This window comes from Cloeon dipterum, chromosome 2 (assembly GCF_949628265.1).
Source record: "Cloeon dipterum chromosome 2, ieCloDipt1.1, whole genome shotgun sequence".
NCBI lineage: Eukaryota > Metazoa > Arthropoda > Insecta > Ephemeroptera > Baetidae > Cloeon > Cloeon dipterum.
The window spans coordinates 26,903,785-26,927,607 of record NC_088787.1 but is presented as its reverse complement, the minus strand read 5'-3'; the positions used below and the strand labels follow the sequence as shown (position 1 = coordinate 26,927,607).

The 23,823-nt window shown below is 38.2% G+C and overlaps 3 protein-coding genes across 3 annotated transcripts; 1 reads left to right on the top strand and 2 right to left on the bottom strand.

The window, feature by feature from the left end:
* The first annotated feature begins 284 nt into the window (after positions 1 to 284).
* On the top strand, positions 285 to 7,798 carry LOC135935349 (multiple epidermal growth factor-like domains protein 11). Its single transcript, XM_065477615.1, has 6 exons — positions 285 to 543; positions 2,573 to 2,848; positions 3,495 to 3,710; positions 3,978 to 4,133; positions 5,570 to 6,250; positions 7,340 to 7,798. Exons 1-6 carry the CDS (start codon positions 342 to 344, stop codon positions 7,561 to 7,563), a joined length of 1,755 nt encoding a protein of 584 aa, XP_065333687.1. The 5' UTR covers positions 285 to 341; the 3' UTR covers positions 7,564 to 7,798.
* On the bottom strand, positions 7,723 to 9,253 carry LOC135935352 (uncharacterized). Its single transcript, XM_065477618.1, has 3 exons — positions 8,947 to 9,253; positions 8,357 to 8,606; positions 7,723 to 8,081 (listed from the first exon to the last, which is right to left on the bottom strand). The coding sequence occupies exons 1-3, from the start codon at positions 9,076 to 9,078 to the stop codon at positions 7,834 to 7,836; spliced, it is 630 nt and encodes a 209-aa protein (XP_065333690.1). The 5' UTR covers positions 9,079 to 9,253; the 3' UTR covers positions 7,723 to 7,833.
* A 282-nt stretch (positions 9,254 to 9,535) lies between these two features.
* LOC135935351 (brachyurin-like) lies at positions 9,536 to 12,284 on the bottom strand. Its single transcript, XM_065477617.1, has 7 exons — positions 12,219 to 12,284; positions 11,714 to 11,780; positions 11,489 to 11,642; positions 10,536 to 10,714; positions 10,370 to 10,471; positions 9,961 to 10,106; positions 9,536 to 9,901 (listed from the first exon to the last, which is right to left on the bottom strand). Exons 1-7 carry the CDS (start codon positions 12,267 to 12,269, stop codon positions 9,728 to 9,730), a joined length of 873 nt encoding a protein of 290 aa, XP_065333689.1. The 5' UTR covers positions 12,270 to 12,284; the 3' UTR covers positions 9,536 to 9,727.
* Between the last annotated feature and the right edge of the window lie 11,539 nt (positions 12,285 to 23,823).

Sequence of the window (23,823 nt, the reverse complement as noted above, 5' to 3'; positions counted from 1 at the left end):
TGTTCTTGACTAATTGAGAAGTCTCATCTTCAAACCAACTCCAGGCAACACACAAAGCTTATAATCCGTGTGATTGCAAAAAAGTGCGGAGATAAGCGCATCATCTGCGAGAAATTTTCCCGCGTCCCTCAGCGGCCGCGCACCCAGCATCCGAGCGTCCTTCCAAAGCGATGTGTCATTACCATGGAAGGCCTGTTTGGCAATTAACGAATGCTATTATCCGCGTGCCGGGCGCCAGGAGGCGGCGGAGGGGTCCGCTGGTGGAAGGAGGGTCTGCCTCGAGAGCGGCACGCACGCACTCAGCAGCCAGAAACGCTCTCGGTCGAAGAGTACCTTTCGAGATGGGCACCGTGACGGTCTCACTGTTGTTGCTGCTGGTGTTGGTGTCCGCCTTGGCCGCCGAGCCGTGTCCGGCGGGACGCACCGGCGATAACTGCGCCACTGAGTGCGACCAGGGCTTCTTTGGACAGGACTGTGCCGCTGAGTGCAACTGTGTCCACGGCAAGTGCGATCCCGTGACCGGACAATGCTCCTGTCTCGCAGGTAAATTTGGTTTAAAATTAATGCTGATTTCGCCAGATTCCGCCAGATTTCGACGGAATGAGCATATTAAAAGAGTAATAATAAATGAATTATTAAAAAACGCAGTTGTGCTTTTTTATTTCTTTTGAGAGGGGCTTGAGAAGGTCTGATTTAAATTTAGATATTTGGCTGCAAACTATTCTAGACGCGATAAAGATTTCTTGAAAACGGATTTCCGGAACTCCCACACTTTCAAATGGAGCGATGAGTTTTATTCTCTCTGCTCCTGACTTGCTAAATTGATAAATATATGATGATCAACATGCTATTTTTGTTATAAACGGGCATAGAGAAGAATATCTCTTTGAAGCACACGATTGCCTCCACTTTGACATTTAGCAACTCATTTAATTGTTGAAAGCGTGCAGCAATATTTTTTAAATGTAGAGTGGCGTCCTGACAATAATGGACAGCAACAATCAATCTTAAAATGAACAAAAATAATGGCAAAATTCGAGCAAATCAGGGAGCTTTTATAAGGTCTTATTGGATATCAAAGGAATCAGGAAGGTAAATGAAAATAATCATCTTCCTCGTGCGTTTTCGTTTGTATCTGTTGTATTGACACGAATACCCTTTAATTCGCGGAGAAGTCAGTAAAATTTAAAATCTGGTCGTGAATGTACCTAGGAATCTTAGCTGACTGATTTGTGAATAGCCCAAAATAAAAGCATTTTTGTCTTAAAATTTTCAACACTTAAGTCAAAATGCGATATATATTGTTGATTGCAACAATCTAAAGCCCAAAAGTTTCATAATATTCATGGAAAACTTCCTAATATAAGCCTTTTTGTGGGTTCATATATCTTCGATTTTAAAAACACACTTGATCCTCGTTGCTTAGAAAATTTTTTATTTTATTGCAGCATAAATGAACTGTTAAAAAATTTAAGCAATTGAAAGTTTGATCAATATCGTCAGGAGCCACTGACAGCAATGAACTTTTGTCGTCACTTTAAAGTTTGAAAACGCTTGTTGGCATTCAGTGGTCTGTGTAATATCCAATACTTTACTCCACAACAGGTAGTTTTTACTCAACAATCTCTCCCAGTAGTTCGTTTTAATTTCAAAATGGAGAAAAAGGTGCACCTTACCAGTTTTAAGTCTTCAGTTTTATTATCCATGAAGTGTAATTGATAAGGACCATTATAAAATACTTTGGGTCACACACAAACAAAAATTAATGTTAAAGTTGATGAACAATGGGAACAAAGCAAAGTAAATGCTTCCATTCAATTTCTCAATATTGAGAAATATTGAGCATCGTAAAATTTATGACCTGAATTTCCTTGTAGGAAAATATTGCTGCATGGTGTGAACTACATAGGTAATTACACAGTTCAGCAGAAGTAATTAGCAATTAGAGTGTTTGCCTGTAATAAGCCACTCAAGGTACGGCGTCTGCATAAACGTCCAATTTGCGGACTCCGCCTGTTTCATGCACTGCGAATTCAAAAGCTCGGCGACCTTGACACTCGCGTTGGGGTCAAGCACCGCTCTGCACAGCGCAGCTTTTATACTCGCGATTCGTTTTCCGTGACGTGCTTATGCTCTTCGCACGCCACATCAGCCCAAAATAGCAACCACACCTGAAAATCGTTCAGGGAGAAAAACTGTACTCAAGGACTTGATTCAAGTTTTTTATCCGCCTAACGTGAATAAACCAAAATTTTAATTTCATTTTCCAATAAAGGTTATATGTATCCGAAACTTCGTTGTAAAGTTGGACTCGTTTATAAAATTAATTTTTTTGTGGTAGCCTACTTTTTATCTCACTTGCCTTGTATGGAAATTTAAGTTAGTTATTATTCTCGTGGAATGCAGACCAAGCTCTATATCTCACACTTATGATAAATGTCACTTTGATACGCCTGCGAAATTCGTGAGAGTCTTTCCGCGGCACATTCCACGCAACTGACAGCCCCAAATGCCTCCTCAAAGCGATTCGCATGTAACTCTTTTTTGCCCTTTTCGTGCACGTCATCTGCAGGCTGGGAAGGCGTTAGCTGCGAGCATCCGTGCGGGAACAGTTTTTACGGCACCGGCTGCGAGTTCAAGTGTCCCGACTGCCAAAACGGCGGCGTCTGCAACCCCGTGAACGGCACCTGCCTCTGCCCCAGCGGCTTCACGGGCGTCCACTGCCAGGACGCGTGTCCGGCCCGCATGTTTGGACAGCAGTGCCGCCACCGTTGCGAATGCGACTGGGACAACACCGAGAGCTGCGACCACGTGACTGGACACTGCAAGTGCAAATCTAGCTTCCATGGTATGATGTGTCATTTGATAACTTGAACTCTTTTTACTTTCTATACATAGCAGATTATTATGTTAATTTTATGTATAGGGTTTAACAATGCTTAGCTTTTTTGTAGTCTCAAGTCCAGTCCCAAGACTGAAAGAGAAGATGTGGATTATATATGCAAAAAACATAATTTTTCAATTACGAGAGCAGTGAAAACGAGATTTGCTGAAACTTAATTTCGATTTTAGTATAGCTTATTTCAAATTTAATCACTTTATAAATAAATCAGAACATTCCTAATTCATTCTGCCGTCTTTCACGAAAATTAGTGATATTTTAAGCTGCTTTTTAACTACCTGCACTTCTTTGGACATTTTAAGCTAAACTTGCCTTTATAATTTTTTTTATCTAAAATTTTAAATGGCTACAAATGTTGAAATAACTTTATAAATAATTCATCCTCCACATCAATTATTTTAAATGTTTTTCAATGATTTATAAAAAATTGTCCTTCAAAATCAATGATCTATTTTCATGCTTGAGTTTGCCCAACCTATTATGACTTTAAAAATTTCTATCACTTCTTTGCTAACCAAACTATGCGTACGTGTTATTTAGCAGCACGTGCACTCTGTATCATATTATTTATTTTATTATTGTTCCTTAACAGGATTTTCATGTGAGAGCGTATGCAAAATTGGCAAGACGAGCTCAAATTGCAATTCAAACTGTCCTTGCGCGCGAGGGGCGTCATGCACGAAATCCTACTTCACCAAGAGAGCAAAATGCAAATGCCCGGCCGGTAAAAAGGGCGAAACCTGCGACAAACTGTGCGACAACGGGAGATATGGTTATGGCTGCAAGGAACGCTGCCCGAAACACAAAGGTTAGATGGATATTAAATTAAATTCAGCTTGCTTTTAATTTTACCGTTACAGATTAAGCCCATTGATTTCACAGTTTAAATAAAAAATCAATGCAAATTATTTTTAGTTGAATAAAATTGCAATTACTTGAGCATATTAAAGTTTTAAATGTCAATTCGAGTAATTCATAGATGTATTTTTATTTTCTTTGAGATCACAAGTAAGTTTAGTGACGCTGAAATCAAGTAAGTGCCAATTTGATTTTTTAATGCACGACTTGTCGATAGGAATCGTTGGCAGCTGCGACCCCGAGACGGGCGAGGTGAGCTGCGCGCCAGGTTTCTCAGGACCGCTCTGTGTGCATCCCTGTCCCGACGGCAAGTTTGGAGAAGACTGTGAGAACACCTGCGAGTGCCGGAATGGAGAATGCCATCATGTAACAGGTATGCACGCTGCTCTTTATTTTCCACTCTTTTTTATTGCTCGGCGAGCAGAGCGGGCTGGCTGGCACTCTCTCGCTTCTCCCAAAACACGGCGAGCCAGTAGCCTGAGCTGCCAGAATGCCTTTAGCTTTTTTGGCGCCCGTCAATGGTCTGGAAAGCCGCTGCTGAGGGGCCGAGATTACTGTTTCTATCAAAAGGGAAAACGGATCTTTTGATTGATGCTGTTGCCAGGGATTTAAACTCCCCCTGCGTTCGATCTTAAAGCTTCATTGTGATATGTGGGAGAGCGTGACACTGACTGAGAAGAGCAAATCCTACCTAATACTATAAATAATTGTTTATTCAAGCGTCAAGTCCCGTCAGAAAAAATTAAATAATTATGTATACGGGTGGAATTAACAGGGTGAAAAATTTGTAAATTCTCTTACATTTTTAGTTTAGGCGCAAAAAGGTTAAAAACGATATTTTTCATCCAGCCCAGTAAAAATCTTAGAAATTATTAGTTAAATTAATGTTTAACTAATATGTATATATTTCATTTTGATTTTGATTGCATGCCTACACATCATTCGATGATTTAATTAAGTTCCAAAAAGCAATTGAACATCAGTGGCGATTTTAATGCTGGAATTAAGGAACTCTTGGTGTTTTTTTTAATTTCATGCTTAAAAACTGGAAAATTACTGCCTCATTTTTTTGGGAACTCGCGTAAAATTAAACGAGTGAAAGAAATTGAGAAAAATCAGAAAACGTAATATAACTATTCAATTTCGTACCTCTTACGATCCTGACTAATTCCATGCCCAAACACCTTTCTACCGAGGATTAATCCTGAGTGGGGTTTCTTCGTTCCTTAAATTAATAATAGAAGCAGCCCTTAGCGTAACTACGCAGAGTTGAATACATTTCGCTGGCAGGAAATGCCTATAGCCATTTGGTAGCTTACGCATATCAAGTTTTTTTAAAGAGTTATTCAATTATATTTTTTTATCATCTGTAACACTCTGCACAGTTAATATCTAAAGTTAGTGAGTCTTATTTACCATGCAGCTGAATTGTGAGCGTGATACACATTTTAGCCTTGGCCGCACAAGTCCCCCTCTCAAATTGTAAGCATTATTGCTCGTTGCATGCAATATCATCTGTTTACAATTTATCACTCTCCTGGATGATTTCATTTGTTTTCCTCATACATAAATCCTACTTCTATGAAGATATACAAATATCCTAACACACATAACATATATTATTATTCAGATAAAATAACCATAATTATAACCTAATAAATAATTCAAGCACAATTTTTGAATCAAAGCGTTAAAATTTCTATCCAGCGGGTGTGGTTGAGAACCGTGTAAGTGTTAAATATTAGTGCCGCACCCTCAAATGCATAGCTTTCCTGAAAATGAGATTAATCTGAACCTCCCCTTTTACAGGCGAGTGCATCTGCCAGCCGGGCTGGGAGGGCAGCGACTGCGCGAGCCAGTGCCCCGCCGGCCGATTCGGTCTGCGCTGTAGCCAAAAGTGCATGTGCCAGTCGGTGACCGAGTGCGACCCTCAGACCGGTCGCTGTCTGTGCCCGCCGGGCAAGACCGGCCCCGAGTGCGAGTCCGACTGCCCCAAGGGCCGGTGGGGCAACGACTGCGCGCGTGAGTGCGAGTGCAGCAACGGCGCCGAGTGCGATCCGCAGACCGGCCACTGCTCCTGCAGCCACGGCTACACCGGCCATAAGTGCGACCTGGTGTGTCCGGCGGACAAGTTCGGCGCCAACTGCTCGCAGCAGTGCGAGTGCAAGAACGGCGCCGAGTGCGACTCCGTCAGCGGCAATTGCTCCTGTGCGGCGGGCTGGAGCGGCGCCGACTGCTCCGAGAGCTGCCCATCCGACACGTACGGCGAGGGGTGCATCTCGCGGTGCCTGTGTGAGAATGGGGCCGAGTGTGACCCCGTGGACGGCGCCTGCAACTGCCCCGCCGGCTGGACGGGCCGCTTCTGTAATGAGCTGTGCTCAGACAACACGTGGGGCGTCGACTGCGCCAATGAGTGTCTGCTAAACTGCACCAACGAGGCCTCCTGCTCCAACGAGGACGGCTCCTGCATTTGCAAGGATGGATTTGAAGGTGAGATGATTTTTATATTGAATATTGTGTTCAGTTTGCAGAACAGATATATGCACATTTGGAAACCTAAAGGTTTGATTATATAGTTGATTTTTGAAAAAAAAAATAATATTTCTAATCAATTTTTAGTTAATTAATTTTTTAGCAATAATCAACGCGCAGGATATGAAAATTGACGACACATTTGAATTTCTTCAATTTAGGCACTCTCTTTAATTTTTGTGTTTCTCCCTTTTATAGAATATAATTTACTCTGAATGAACTTAAATTATTTATTATGTTTTAAATTGATTGATTGCGAGAGTGAAATTCTATCGCGTTGTTTCATATTGACTATTAAGTCTAACTAAAATATTAACCTTTGGTTGGTTTAAAGTCACAAAAATGTTGTGTATAACCATAGGAAAATATTTATTGGACAAATATAAGTATAGGCCTGACAGTGTCTAAATACAGTTTGCAGCGTGTAGAAAAATTAATAATTTTTCTCAAATAATTGACGTGACACTTAAGTTTTCTTTCTGTTGATGTGATTTTATTACGGTTACGATTTACGGATTTTTCCTTTTAATTATTTCTTTCCACACCTGAGCTCTATTTCGTTCTTTACGTTCAAGCTACTACTTTTCAGCTCTATAGCTATAAGGCAAACAATAATTACTTCTACTTCTTCTTAGTACAGAGCCTTCACTTGTAATGAATTCACACACGCCAAATGCAATATTCATGATTCACTTCTTGCGTGCGCTCAACCAACTGTAAACGTAAGGCATATACGTGCTTGTTACAATTAGATGGATTGAATAGGTAAAGTGACAAACAAGAAATCCCTTTTTCATTTGTTTGTTGAGTTAAATGCTTAAAATTACTCGCATAATCATTAGCATTCCTTATAACTTTTCCGCTTCAACGGCTTCAACGAATAACTCTTACGAACAAGGCAGGCGTTTTAAGAAGCATTTTCTAGGAAACGCGCAAAAATGCTATTTTCTCCCGTAAGCGCCAAAATCGTCAACTTACTCCTTATAGGATTCACTGCTTTAAAATTGCCACTCAATTTTAATATTTCTTCCATTTTCCACATTCCAGGCGAGCTGTGCGAGTTGATAGTGTCCCCTGCAGCATCTCAGGACGGTTCGGATTCGGGCTCGTCCGTAGGTGGAGTAATCGCGTTTGTTGTGTTTGCGGTGATCGTCGCAGCGATTGCGATAGGCGCCTTCTTATTCTTGCGGAGAAGAAAAGAAGAGTTCCGAGTTTCCGAAGGTTACAGCAAGACTGCCACCAGCGAAGTTGCGAACGGCGCAGCGATTTGAACGTCAAAGAGCTGACGTGAGGTGATTGCTAATAGCTGCGCTTGGTGTTTTTCCCAACAATGTACAAAACATAATGCTTGAATTACGCGAACCAGAATATTTTTGAAAAGAACAATCGGCAAAAAATTCCCAGGTTAAAATGAATGAGACGCGATAGAGTACTTGCGTGTGCCAAACTGTATAAAGTTGTGAATATATTATATTTAAAAATAAAGATACGTTTATTTGATAAAAATGCCTTAAGCAATTATAAAATGCCGAGAAATCGATCTAGCATGAAGTGTCGTAGCGCACGGAATTTAATTCTCGCAGTCCAAGCATTTCGGACAGACGGTTCCTCAGCGAGTGCAGATCCCTGGTGCTGATGGACACTCCTCCGTAGGCGGAAGGGCGCCCGAGGACTTTGACCCAGAGGGCGGGTCTATCGGCTTCTCCTTCGTCACTCAGGGAGAGCGGCTGGCAGTAGGCCAGCACAAGGAATTCGCTGGATCTCACGGCAACTACCATCAATTCAGAATCTGAAAATCAAGTTTTGTTTTATGACTAAAGAATCGATCAGAGACAGAAGAAGAAGAAGTTATTTATGTTTGATTTATTATTTATGTTTGAAATTAATTAATAAATCACTTCATTCGTCGGGTTTAACCATGACCATTCTATAGAGATACAAAATATTTTAAAATTCCTTAAATTTTAATTTCATTTTGCTGGCAAATAAGATTTTTGTAGAATAATTCTGCATTTTGTAAGAAGTTAAATTATGAATGGTAGTGTAGATAAAATAAGAATTTACTAAGAGTGGAAGGTCTTTTAGCCATCAAGGTCCATCGTCCGGGTTCCAAGGGGTCAGATATTTCGATTTTAGTCACGCCAGTTTTCCGTTTCTCCGCGCCTCTTTTTATGTCTGATCGCATGCTCAGGCCTCTTGACGATGCGTCAAAAATCGACGTGCGAACGCAAACCTTGCTTCGAGAATCTTCGTTTGACTCAGGGTACCCATTTCGAAGCAGGATTGACTCCACGGTCAGCCAAGATCCTTCCAGCTGAAAGTAGAGCAGTCGATACAAATAACGCAAACTGACTTTAAACTATTAAGCATTTAATTTATCTGTTTTAATTTTGGTTAACAATACAGTCAAATGCTTTTTATAAATTGATGTATTGATAATGATGCAATTTCTATCGTTCTGTGTTTTATTTGAATTAAAAAAATCATTGTAGGAACATTAGGGCACTCTAAAAATACTGAAAACATCCAAATAACGTTTTTCTACCTTAACAAAAATATTATGAAACATTTTTCTTTTTTTTTCAATCTTACGGATTGTGTCATGGTTTCATATTCGAGAGATTTTTTGAATGCTCATTTTGAAATCGACTTACCGCCTTTTGATCGACAATGCTGACCGGCTTGAGGTTGGAGCAGAGGACCTGGTGTCGACGCGGCAAGCGGGCCTGCACGGTGGCCAGAGAAGCGGCCAAAACGAAAAGAGCAATCAATCTAATTGCACTCATTGTCACGCATTCGGCAGAATTATCGATGGGCGGATGGCTCCGCGGCTGCTTTTCGAGTGCGACGAGCTTTTATCGAGGCGGAGGAAATCCTGTCACATGGACCAGAAGATGCGATATTTCGCCCTGCTCATTGCGACAACTCTCCCTACATCCTTGGAGAAAAACGCAAGCGCGTGTGAGTGCAATGACGCACCACTTGATTGAAACCCATGCAACTGCAGAACTCGCTTGTTAAGCAGACCTTGATGCACATTTATCGCTCTTTGATGATCTGTTTTCTATTTGTAACTTTTGAAACGCAATTGTTGCAGGATAATTTATTAGATTGACAGAAGGGATGATGAATAGGCGTTAAAAATTGCCTCTCTAAAAAGCTTAAAATGATTTACGTGAGAAACTTTTTTTTATTAATTATTGTTATTGCCTTTTTATGAATTGTCAAATAAAATGACGCAAATCAGCAAAAAATAATTTATGTTCATATTATTTAATTTATTGCTGCGATCAAAGGACAACTTTACAACCAAGGGAAAATTATTTCACGTTATTTTAATAGCGTTAATTGACAGCGATTGGCCCAAGCAAGAGTTCAGTTTTTATAGAAAATGCGTTTATTTTGGTTAAGAAAAGTATTTGGAGAGAGTTGGAATCACGGTCTGACGGCTGGACCTCCGTGCGACGCGATCCATTCAACAAACGGTGCGGTTCTGATGGCCATGCCGGGCAGCTTGTCACTGCACTGCTGCCTCGAACCGTAGAGCACGATGCCGATCTGCACATTGTGCACATTGTCCTCAACCACGATCGGAGCACCTGCATCTCCCTGTCAACAGTTGCAACAATAATTAGTGGCGGCATCATTTCAAAACCCTTCATGCTCACGTAGCAACTGGCAGGGCTCGTATTTCTTTGTTCGAAGCAGAGCATCGACTCGTGGATGATGCTGGCGCCGTACACTTTGCCACAGTCGTCATTGCTAATTATGTTAGTTATAATGACCTTCAATCGATCCTCTGGATTCATCTCTCCTAATTAACAGAATTAAGCTTATAGTATCGTCATCTCAAATACATTTCTTCATTTAGGCGTAAAAAATAATAATTATAATTTAGAGTGAACGAGTAAAGTATACGTATTTCTTTAGCCTAAAATTTTAGAGAGAATTTTGAAGATATTATGCGTTGGTATTCCGTTCGTTTGACTACTAATGGGGCATAATGATAGACTGAACCGGTTCACATTGAGATTTATGAATACTCATGCTTATATAAGGAGAAAATTAATGCAAAACCTCTCGTAGCGATACCCCAACCAGTGATGTTGTTGGGTCCGCTCCTCTGCTGCCACTCTTGAATCTGCGACAGCTTCGGCAGCAAAATGGGCTTGATGTACTCTGAAAAATCAGAAGTTGGAATTATAATGAACGGCTGCGCTTTTTAAATGAAGCGAAATATTACTTGAGAAGGTGACTGGTCCAGGAAGTCGGATGATTGCTACTGCGTTTGTGTTGCTCCATGCATCGTACTGCTCGTGGACTATCCCGTGATTTGAAAATATGACATGCCTCTTCAGGTCTGGGTCGCCATCAGATGGGACCAATTGCACTTTGCCCAGGTAGATTTCCCACACATTACGACTTTACGGCGAAAAATGCAAAAAAGTAGTTAAGGTTTACATGGGGTTTCTTCAGGTACCATTATAATATTAAAAAAATATTGCTTATCAACAATTTTTAGCACTGCATCAGCACAAAAACTTAACTATAGTGTAGTCACAGTTTGAATATTACATCACACTTGAACAAAATAAAAATACTGGTCATCTTGATCCTGACATTGACGTCTAGATTGTCGATAGTGGAATTACTCAGCTTATTGCACGAAACACATGTTATCACTTTTGGAAACATGTAGAGTTGGTTGTTCAGATTCAAAAGTTAGATTATTGTTAAGGTGCCGACAAAGAGAACTGCAAAAAACGACGCCTGTTGATAAAGCAACATTCACTTTAATGCGCACTCGATAATATCTCAAGTGGCTGATTAGCTCCAAATTGCTTTTTTATTCATGTGCTTAGAGACCGCAAATAACAGAAGTTTCATGAAACACACGATGCGATAGCAAGGGAATAATTCTTCCTATTGCTGATTTGAAATGACACTGAACTTTGTGCAAGTGTATTATGCACTTATGATTGTTTGATTATAGGAATTTCACTTCCTGCAACATAGCAAAATTGTAATTCCCGCAGAAAAAACAAGTTTAAATACTTGGGCTATTGTAAATTCCATTACTTTAATCAATATCGTCACCAATTTGTTACTTATTCTCATCATTGTATCAGTATGACCTTTAGCACCGCTCTCATCGAGACTCTTAAAAAAAGAATGCCCGGAAACGACGCGTCTTACCCGTCAACGCAGTGCGCAATGGTGAGGATGGCACTTTCGGTAATGAGAGATCCGCTGCAGAAAACGCCATGATTGGCCAGAATGCCTGCTTGGTAGGCAACATCACCATCATCGGCAGGACGTCCGCCGTCAACGTCTAGCAGCCGCGAATCGACTGTCAATTAAGCATTACACATGTCATTCGTCTATTTTTACACTGTTTGCAAATCAATCGAAATGCCGCACCTGCTCGAGGACGCATTTGGACGTCGCGGACTGGATCCATCCATATCACTTTCTGCGGACCTAATTCCTACAAAAAGAGATAAAATAAAATGAAACTGACAATATTTAGTTCAAGATTTTCAAAAATATTTATTCCAGGAGAAAGCGCTCTTTTAATTGTGGCTGCTAACAATTTTTAACTCTTATTAGTAATTCAGTTAAACTCAAATGAAATTTTTAGAAATTATTTCATCTCATCAAATACGCGATGCAAACCTTAAATAGTTAGTATTTGACTTACAAGAGAGTAAAAATAAGAAAGTTGAATACACAGATTGGCCAAATTTGTGTCATTAACTTGTACTTGTATTTTGAACAACTTTAAACCAAGATAATATTTAATCTCAATTCAAGTGATTCGATCAAAATCAATGTTGGTTCATGTTATGAAAAATACTTGAAAGTAAAAGTGGGAGCTCTATACAACAGTATAAAATTCTGTTGAACTAGAATTTAAAAAAGTTACCTCTGAAGCGGCTGCTAAGGCGGCAAAGAGCAAGATCAAAAGTTTGTTCATGATGCCTGTGTGTTTATCAACAATTTGAATCTCACTCGTAAATCACTTCCAATATATACGCAATTCAATCGCGATTATTCATATCAGGGATGGGCAAAAAGTGTGATTGTTCAGGTTGACATCAGCAATTTTTATCTCTCGTTCGTTAACATTATGTACAGTATTATTATTTAAAGACGAGATACGTATTGTCAGAATTGGCACCCACGCTGCACTTGACAATAATTTTGCGTCTAAAATATTAATTAAAAACCAAATTGAAAGTTTTGCTTCTGGTACAATTAATATAGATATGACCGTGGGGTAAAACGAGTTCGAGAGCTACAAGATGGGCATTTTGGCTGGGTGACGGCGCACGGTGGGCCAGCGATATTTATACAGGAGGGAAAAAAGGGCACGAAAATGCGGCCGAGCCAAATTGATAACAACAGCTGACGAGCTACTGGGAAATTCAGGGGAGGCCAAAGGGTTGGTCTCCTCTATGTTCAGTGGGCTGGTTCGCGGTGTTATTGGGACCCGGGTTTCAGCATTCATGCCAGTGCAGTGCGCGCCCTGGGATAAAAAGAGCAAAAAAATGGGACGCGTATATTTACAGGCCCCTGTCAGTTTCGGCACTCGGCTCCCACAACAAAATTCATTGTTCAAAATGAATCATTCAGTGCATCAAACAGTGATGTGTTTTAAACAATATAGCGAGATTTTTTAGAGTTTGGAAATCGCTCTAAAATATAGGGCGAACGCGGGGGGTGGGGTTCCAGGCGAGAGGAATAAAAGAACCGTCTTGTGTGCTTGTGGCACAAAAGCAGAGAGCGGCTCGGATCGCGCTGGGGATTTTTTTGTTCTGTATCCCAAGCTGAACGAAAGCCGAGGTTCACAACAGCCCCACGGTCCCTTGCCCTACCGCCTATGGTTAGTTCTGGACTCTACTGAGTCAACGTCGGCGTGCCCGAAACGAAATAAAACAATAACTAAGAACCTGCATGCGCTTTGTACCGCGAATAACTCAAATTGGTTTAACATAATCAATTTGAACAAGAATAATTAAATAATTGAACATCGGCAAAATAAATTTCTTGCTTTTAAATTTTCTATTCAATGTATTTATTGTATTGACCATTGCAAGAATATTATTTTTAAACGAATACAATAAAAATAATTATGTAAGTGAACTTAATGCCAGATGACATAACCCTTCATCATATTAAATTTAAAATTTTGAAAATTTTCGGAGAATTGATCGATCTAGAATAATTAAATAATGTGACTATTAAAGTGTACCTAACAATGACTTAGATGTCGTATTTGGGTTGCAGGGATAGATGTTATTTCCACTCTTTGTGTTCATTGATGTAATATTTTTTACCACCCAATTGCAATAAAATCTGGAATTATGACATTTTTAAACGAAAACGGTTGCTGAGTAAAAAATTTCTTTTATATTACTTTATATTACCTTAAACACACAATCTAAATCCTCACGATTAAAATTAATTGATAACCTGCTGGCTATTTTAATAACTTTTAATAAAAATAAAGAATAATAACGGACTCTTAGTGTCTATCATGAAATATTCAATTCATTTCTGAAAAAGCAACCAACAACAGAGATTTAACTAAAATTCATGATATTCAAAATGACACTCCTAATTGTAAGTACCAATGAGAACTAGCAGCGCATGGGTGGGAAGTCAGTGAGTTATGCAATATGAGAACTTGGGTGTAATGCAGGTTGCATAAGCTGTTGCTCGCTCTCATCTCTTAGCGTGTATGCGAGCGCGAGCACAGTTTAATTATTTTTTGAACTTCTGCTCAACACATCCCGTGGGTTATGAGCCCAATATCACCGCCGAGCGGATTAAATGGGGCTCGAGTGGCCGCAGCGGAGATTGGGCCCAATATGGCCACCATTTGGCCTCCCGTTTCGTTTATTGAAACGTAAGACATTTGTTCTTAAAACCGCTGGATAGATGTGAAAAATAGCAAGTAGTGGCGAGTCAGCGCCGGTCGCCTCCCAGTTCGTTGATCTATTTGAGCATTTTGAGTCACTTAATTAAAGTAACCACCTTTTGATATCTCTGACATTGAGAGCAGCTAGAATAGATACCTAAATTTACTATGCGAGCCACCTGGCTGGTTATTGTTCATATTTTTAATATCTCCACTACTTTTCAACTTTTCAATCAAAATATTCAATAGAAATAAAATTGCAAATTTCGCTTGTTTATTTTTACCGATTAATTTAACCAAACCAGAGGCTCGCATTGAATATAATAGGGCTTTTGCCATGCTGGCAGAATTTGAGTGATATTTGAGGGTCAAGTGCAGGTTGAATACAAACTTCGAAAAACAAGGGGTTTTGATTTTTTTATTTAAAAAAGCTAATTTTTTATAAAAAAAAATGAGACAAAACGCCATTCCAAATTTTAACGTTTATAACTTAATTTTTTGTGCTCTACATAATGGCTACGAAAAAAATAAAAATTTCAATACATTCTTTTTCAAATTTAAAATAAAAAATTAATGTTTTGACCTGGACCTACCACTTTGAGGTCAACATAAAAGTTTTTCCATGTTAACACGAATAAACGGTTTTTTTTAATTTTTGTTCTATGACCGCCCTGAGCAAAGTTATGAAGCACTCAAAATTCTCATATTTTGACCTTTGAACACCCGCGAAACCAGAAAAAATGGGAAAATCGGAGTTTTCTCAACTGATTTGTCGATCAATTAGGGTAAAGCTTACGCAAAAAAATCTCATCAAAATCCATTGAACCCTGAGTAATTTATTGTGTGTCGGCTTGAAAATTGTCAACCTGAGTTTGTTATAATTTGAAACTATTTTTAGGCTATTAAATATGTGTGTCTCAACCTTTATTAACAAGTAACACTGGCAGGATTTTTTTAGTAATAAGTTAATAATAACCCAATAAAGAGGCCATCAGAAAAAAATAGTCAACCCTCTAAAATTCACAGCCCTATGAACAACAAATTAATCTCGCGTATGTTAAGGTACAATTCATTTTTGTTCCTTGTCAACCTTCACCACAGGCCACTTCAAAGCAACAACACCGACAATACTGTTTAGAGGTCATTCCCCTGATTGATGAGATGCTCTCAAAGCCATTGAATACTTCTTTGTCACTTAGGAATTCTTTGCTGAAGGGAGAGAAAAAAGTCGAGCAGTGACAATTGTGAAAGTCCATTCATTTACTGAATAATATGTATAGTGGCTATTGTTGATTTTGTAAAGGCCTCCTACGTTTCAAGTATGTACCTCTTTTGAGTCAGTGATACGGCCAATACAAAAAAGGCCCTCAAGAGAGAAAATCAGGTGAAATATGAGTTGCTTGCCGCACTTCATGAAGGCCAAAAATTCCATTCATAAACTATGAATGAAAGAAAAACAAACAGGAAGCAAATTCCAGAGAATTCTCCACGCACCACGTGAGCTAAAGCTCGCTATTGTCTCTACGATTTCTCTCTTCAATATACTTTACTTCAGAAGTGCCGCAGCAGGCTGAATGAAATTTTTTCAACAAACGCCCAAATTTATTTGTCGAATTGATTGTTGCCCCTTACTTGCAACAAGTACCTTAACATACCGCACTGATCTCGGTAAAAATGTGTTCGACTATCGAGTGGTAAAATTTTGGAACGATCTTCAACCTGTGATGAAGACATGTAGTGTGGCGCAGTTTATTCCTCTCTGCAAGAAATACGTGATTTCAAGTTTTTAAAGTGTTAGTGATGTGTTTTCGATACTAGTCTGGGCCCACTCCGGCCCTGTCCTCCTGGACAGGGCTTTCGTAAGTTGTTTGCCAGGAGTGCTGCCTTTTCTCACATGCTTATATATATTTTTGATGACTTGCTTTAACATGAATGTATTTGACAATTTGTGACAATAAACAACAATAAAAAGAAATTCGCGTTTGGTTATTGAAAGTTGAGCTATTTTTCCGCGACTAGGAATTGAGCTTAACAATATTGTAGAATCAGTAATAAAATATGTTATATTTTACTGTTGAAAGTTTCGGAAATGTAATCAACGCCCATTCTTTTTTTTTTGAGTGGATCGGTGCTGACAATACTGAATTAAAATTTATACCTTTACTTTAAATAAGCTAAGAAAATGTGGAAAATAGCTCAAATTTACCTAGGTTGTAGTTAAATATCTGTGAAAATCAGCTGCAAAGCTTGCATGCTAATCAAGCGGCGAGCGCCATCTTCTAATTTAAAATCATGATTTATTTCACCAGAAAAAATATTTCACCAGGAATTTACACCATAATTAGCACAACGTTGAATAGATTGTGACGAGAAGTTTCGGAATCAAGCGAAAAAATCAATGAATTTTTTTTCTTTTAGCTTTTTATCCCTGTCCGAGGACCGGGAAGGGCGCGCACTGTAATAGCTCCCAAATAACAGGCCACACAGAGAGCCAGCCCACTGAAGGGCCACTTGCCTCCGCACCGAAATTTCGTTTGTATTTCGTTATATTTGTCAAAATCTGGAATAAAATTGCAACTGGAAAATGAAGGCAAGCAACTGTTGTCAAATTTCACAGTAAAAAAAATACGAAGAAATATAGCTTGCTACACACTGACAATGAGGCACCTGCATTTACATATACTACAAGTCGTATTTTCTTCTGACAACAATATGTACAATAAAAATTCAAATTTCTCAACTTTTCTCCAAAGCTTACAGAATGTTTTTCATTTAAAAAAAAAATGAAATTTCATGCATAACCCCTATTTTTTCCATGTCCTTCAGACAAAAAGTGCCCCAAAATCCAATTTTTCGAATTTTACTGCTCTTTTTTAGCAAAGGAAATTAATTGCTTTCGGTATGAGAAATATTATGAAAATTAAATTGTGGTAAGATAATAAACAGTAATTTTGAGTCTTGAAAGTTTTTTGTCTTTTCAAACATTGCAGATTTTCGAAAGAGGTCTGTGTTTGGCTTCATTAAAATTCACCAGTGCATAGTAGTGTTAAAAACTGCCTAAATTAAGAAAGCTGATTAAATTTCCAGTTTTTCCCCCACTCAACAAAATTTTCTAAAACCTATTATTTTCGCAAAAATATTCGTCTGAAAATTTCAGCTGGCCGTTAAAGAACCTTTACATATTTTTGGGAAAAATTAAAATATACAAATTAAGTTAATTTATTCAAGAATCATCTCAAAAAATATATTTTTATGATTTCCAGAGATAAACTCAGACCCTTTTTGAAATTCGAATGGTTCGAACCCGAGATTTGGAAATGCAAAAATTACGATTCAATTTCCATTGAATTTTCAACGTGGTAATATAGTATTTGCAGTGGAAAATAGAAATAAACAAATTGACAAAAACCGTCTAAATTTATCCAAAACCCGTCTCAAAATAGTCAACTATTTTCCCCGAAAATAATCGTCTAAAATTCACAGCCCTAATCATAAATGTTTGATCGTGATAAATTTTCAAGGGAAGGAAAATCATTCTTGTGACTTACCCCCACCTGAAGCATGCGCAGAGCTTAGATTCGCTGCACTGGCGAGAGATGCAGCTACTCGGAAAAAAACTACCACCACTATCTCGTCTACCTTCACGGCCACAAGACCTTTCGACTTTCATCCCTCCCGATCTCTCGCCACTCAAAAAAAGTAAGTCATAAATGTACTATCAACCTCAAAATGGCATGAAATTTTTATCCACTATAGATGCAAATATGCTTTGCTTCAAATTTCAATTTATAAGAATTATTTACACACATTTTGTGAATTTTTAGTAGAAACACTCTGTTTTAACTCTAAAACTAGTTCAAACACCAGAGACTCATAATATACTTCTTTATTCTCACGATTCTCAGTCTTAATAACAATACAATCATGCTAAACAATTTGTCAAGGGGGAAAAAGTGTGGCATAAGGGTTATCAATTCTGTTAGGCAAACAAATTAAGTATTAAAGACTCTACTTAGGACCGCTGTGCATCTCAAATATAAAGCCAAAACCACCGATTGACAATCATGAAACTGGTCATTGAAACAATTGTGGTTTTTATTAATCCTGGCGTGGTATGAAAATGGTTCAATTTTTGATATCTTTAATTTATGAAGTCTGTACTTCTGTTTTGTACACACGGAGTTGATTTTTATTGTTGATAATAAAATATAAAAATTATTCATCTTTCAATGAAAAAATGTTATTAAAGGCAATACTAATTAAACTAATTTAAAAACTTTTTTTTCCTAAATATTTTGGGTAAATTTATTTAAAAAGGGTTTTTTTCTTTTAATGTACGTGAACTCACTCCGCTGGTGAGTGCCTGCGAGCGAGCGAGAGCAGCGCAGCGTCTCAGTTTTGCTGCGCGCAATTTGTGAGGGTGCACGCCGCGCGTAAAGAGAATATTGCTTACCTGATCATGGCAAAGCCAAAGAAGACTTTCGGCCTTCTGTCCTTTTTCAAAAATTAAAACGTTTCTAGCTATTTAACGTCTAAAATATGACAGGGATGAACAATCAATAGAAACTAAAATTTCCTTAATAATACTTTAAAAAGTGTAGCCCCATACTCAAACCATACCGTAACCTATAGTGCTGTAGATTACCATTATTTGTTTTATAACCATTCTTTGTTTTGCATTTTGCAGAAAATGGAATTCAAGCATATTTTTGCTCTTCTGATCATGAGCATGGTCGTTCTGCTGGTGAAAAGTGAAACCGGCGAGGTAAGACAATTTTCCCTCTCAATCTCTCTAAATTGACAATATAACTGGCTTTCTTTTTGGTATCACTGTTTTTTACTTGTTTATTTTCATCTACTTCAAATGGCTCTAATATATATGCATAATGCATAGGTCAGGTATTATACAGATGAAAAGAGGCAAAAATGCTAGCGAAAAACCAACAAAACATACCGTGGTCTTCGCGATGCGCCCGTTAGAATTAACTTATAAACGCTTTTTACTTTCACGATCACGAAACATTCTCTCCTCAATTGTTGCTTGATGAGAGCGAGGAATTGCGCAGCGGTGCAGCGTTTGGGCGCCGGATGCGAATCGTTCCATGGCAACCCTGAAGGAGAATGCGCGCTGGGCGAAAACTTTGCGGGTCGGGGGCGGCTGGGGGCGGGGGCCGACCACGGTCACTATCGCGGCACCGCGGAGACATTTTTTACGAAATTATTGAAGGCTTCCTACGCACGATTTGGCGACACGCGCGGCGGCAGGGCGCGAGTTTTAGCGGACTGTGGAGCAGCATCGCACGATTTTGCAGAGCGCGGGGCGGCAGGGAGCTTTGCTACGGCGCGGATTTTTTGCAGAGCGCGGGGCGGCGGCGCGAGATTTTGCAGATCGCGAGTTGGCGGCGCACGGTTTTGCGGACACGTATTATAAATTCTAATGACGCATCACGACTAATAAGCCGCGCTCTATTTGCCAGGTGATCGTAATTTTGCAGCGATCGATTGTAAAAACTCTAGACATGATCTATTCCATTTTGCGAGTTTGTTTAACATCCCACAAAACTATCTATTTATTTTCCACATTAGATTATTAAGGTGATATCTTCAAATTGAATTACTTTTCATGGCAAAATCTACTTTATGTGGGAAGTGGGAATAACAGTTAATATTGCAGTAGTTCAATCAGTCGAGCAATTTATTTTATTCAAAAATATTTTTGCATGGACTTTGCATGTAAAAGACGCCATGGTCATTAATGTCCAAACTTTATTAAATACTATAATGTCTTTAACAGTCTTGTTTTTACGTCTTCTGTTCTCAGGCTCGTGGATTGTGCGAAATGCAATCCAACTTAACAAGAAGAACCTTCCTAGACATACAAATTTACAGAAGAAATCAAATTATTACTTTTAAAGATACAATGTACCAAGAAATCTTTGAGCTTCTCAATGATGCACAGGTAAATTAAAATTATTATTGCAGGAAAAAGTGATGTCAAGTCAAAAGGTTTCTTTCACTCAATTTTTCTAAGTACTCAGTCAGCGGTGGAGAATCGTTCTGTAGCATGTTTCTTCTTTAGATTTTATTTTCAGTCTGTTCTCAATGTGTCGTTCACTTATAAATTAAAACTACAAGGCATGCTTTGGTTCAGAAAATTTTGGTTCTAATTTAAACCAGGAAATTAAATTTACTTTTATTTACAGGTAGATAAAGGCCAAGTGGAAAGATTTTCCAAAAATATAACTGAAGAGATTGCGGCAGTTCGGAAAGCCGAATATATATTTAAATATCATTTACTTCCGGTATATTCAAGAATGTTGCACGAAATATGCGAAGGCTTGAGGATTGATAGAGATATGAGCGAAGCTGATGTACTACATTTTGCGAGGTTTCGTCGATTCCCTGACTACCAGCGATTAAAACTGATGAAAAGCGCTGCCAACGTTTACTGCATCCTGAAGAACGGCGTTGAGAATCTGATCCAACCGGTGAGCTATACTAACAGGTTGTTTTTATGAAGATATAAATTTTGTGTTTAAATTAGGTGTACGAGAAGGTTCCTACAAAGGCACGAGAAATTCTACGCTTGGTTGATAAATGTGCAAAACAACATTTTGATGAATATAGCTCAGTGTATGTACCCGTAGGATATAAGAATTCGAAAGGATGTTAGTTGCTAATAAAAATTAATGTAGCTTCTTGTTTTAGTAATTTATACTTATTTATATATTCTTTTTTGTACTACAGTTCAGTATGTGTATATATATTCATGCCACGTTTGCTCAAATTCTATAAATAAAAAAATATTAAATGCATGCACACAATAAAACGTATTATATACATGCCTGTAATATTAGATGTCACTGAATAGTCTCTATTTTATTTAAATAAATATACAGAAAGAACCTCAGAACATTTTTAGAAAAAGTGAAAATCTGGCGCAACCCGCTAAAATTTAAGATTTTTGGCGCTTTTATATCAATTATTGTCACCATTATAATTATCAAACAATTTTCCACTTTATGAAATAAACACATCATCAGCTCGAAACTGCATTGGACGTAGACTATTTAAGTTTATTTTGGGTTAAACATAGTAGGGTATAACAAACAAATGCATCAAAAAAGTTTCTAACGTAGGGGATGCATAATAATCCTCCTTTAATGTGAGAAAAAGATCGAGTAATTCCACGTGATAGCCAACAAACTCTTCCAATTGCTCATTGACCAATCGGACTACCACTGCATCAGGAGAGGGATCCTTTCATGGAAAATGATATCAAAACACTCTTCAATAAAAATATATAATATCTACTTTACCTTTTGGATAGTTGTTGATATGTGATATTTAAAAATTGAAGATATATGAGCAGCTTTTTTCAAAATAATCGAATAATGGCTCGTTAGGTTTTTTCGGGTGTGCATTATAGAACTCCACATACTTTTGACACACGCAATTGCTAATGACTTTGCTCTATTCTGACTAGTTTCTTCCTGGCATTTGTTGACTTGCCCCATCTTGAACTTGAAGTCATTGACGATACTCGGAATTGTCAATGATGTATATCTGTTGAATTGTTGATTTAAATTTGTTATGTTGGCTTTTATTTCATCCGTCAGTTTGTCGACAGTACCATATCCGACCTATTTTTAAATTTCAGTTTTGAAATTAAGTGTCAAATAAAAACTTTATCTTACATTCTCTAGATTTCCCATCAGGATCACAGCATCATAAAAAGACCTTTTTACATTAAAATATGGTTCCTTCATTTCGCCTAAGAATTTTAAAGTGTTTAGGCCAGTTTTAAGTATGAACTTGATGTCATGTTCACTCTTGTAATTTAACTGTTGCTTGCCAAGACACTAAAATTAAAAAAAAGTACATTGGTGTTGTGCCAAAAGGTAAAAAAATCTTACGCGTTCCGAAAGTTGCAGGGCATTGAAGAAAAGGAGCCAAACTCGCCAATTATTCATTATAGTGGAGATGAATTAACAAATCAAACTGTTGCTCGTTATATTAACGTGTGACTAACGTTGAAAAAACGTACATTTTCCTGGGATTCCTGTTTGAGTTGAAGCACATATATGTTGTCTTTTTAAATGTTTGATAAATAAACACGCAAATATGTATGAAGAGATGATACACAATTTGAAACCGCTCACTCTAGACTCTGTATCACATCATGTAAGTATTTAAACAAACCTCCAAGCGCATTTAATAATAATAAAAAATTTAATCCGTCATCTTGATTATAAAATAGGCCATTATTTAAATTTAAAGAAATCTTGCTTCACCACAAGGAAAAAGTATTTTCCAAGGCTTGCCAAAAAGAAGGAAGAACTAAGAAAAATGTTTTTAACAGTTAAAAGGCAAATAACTGACTCTGCAAATTATTTATTGCAACAAAAATTTGACTACTACAAAGATTTGATATAGCGAGAGTCTCATGCAGTTGACACGCAGATCAGAATCAATATTTTTTTCGTGCTGCTAAATTGCTTGGAGAAAGCTGAAAAATTGTGGCTATTTTGATATGGTTGTTTTTACCTATAAATTAAAAGTGCTTTAAATAAATTTGGAATATCAGTCTATTTTATCCATACTGACTGAGAAGTAGGCAACCTGCTGAACACACAAATATTGCAGCATGCCTATACTTATAAAGATGGCAATGATACATTTTTAATTCCTATAGCTCCTCGAGTAGATTGATATTCTAGTCTAACAATAAGCTGTTTAATTTGATAAAGGGGTCATTTCATAAAACTCATAACATACCTTTTCGTTTCAAAAATTACATTCAATTTTTTTCATGCTTTAGTTATTCAGTCATTGGGCTGCTTAGCCAGAGAAATCAATTTTATTTTTTTATAACAAAAAAAATCATGCTTCCAAAACATGCCCGTTGGCTCGCATTGTTAAGGCATTCTCAGGAGTGTCAAAGCAATGGGAGGTATTTGAGCAGTTCGGAGATCTAATACTGGCTACCCAATGTCAGAGATGGCAAAAAGTGGTTAGTTTAGTGACTCGAATTGCTCAAATTGCTCAACGGGCTGGGAGGCGCACTTGCACCGACTCGCTACTTGCTGGTTTGCACCTTTCCAGCATGCGCGTGATTTGGCTTCACGGGACGAATGTCTAGCATTTCAAAAAAAGTCTTCGGTGCGAAGGCAAGTGGCCCTTCAGTGGGCTGGGTCCCTGTGCGGCCTGGTGCGCCCATGTTATCCGTTCGCGGTGTTATTGGGACCCGGGTTTCAGCATTCGTGCTAGTGCAGTGCGCGCCCTTCCCGGTCCTCGGACAGGGATAAAAAGAGCAAAAAAACAGCTATAAATCCATTCTTCTTTCTTTACACATTCGTCTTCATTAAGTTATAATTATTTAATTAGAGTTTTTACGAACTTTGTGAATGAGATATTATGCTAATTGTGCACACATCGTAGTCTCAAATTTGAAGAAAATTATATCATGGAATAATATATCCTCCAGAATTTGAACGCATATATTGCTCAGAAGTAGTTTTGATAAGAGTTTTCCTTTCAGCTTTTGAAATAAAAGTACCAAAGAAGTGAACGAGAGGTCGTTTTAGAGCTTTGACCTTGTCATTTG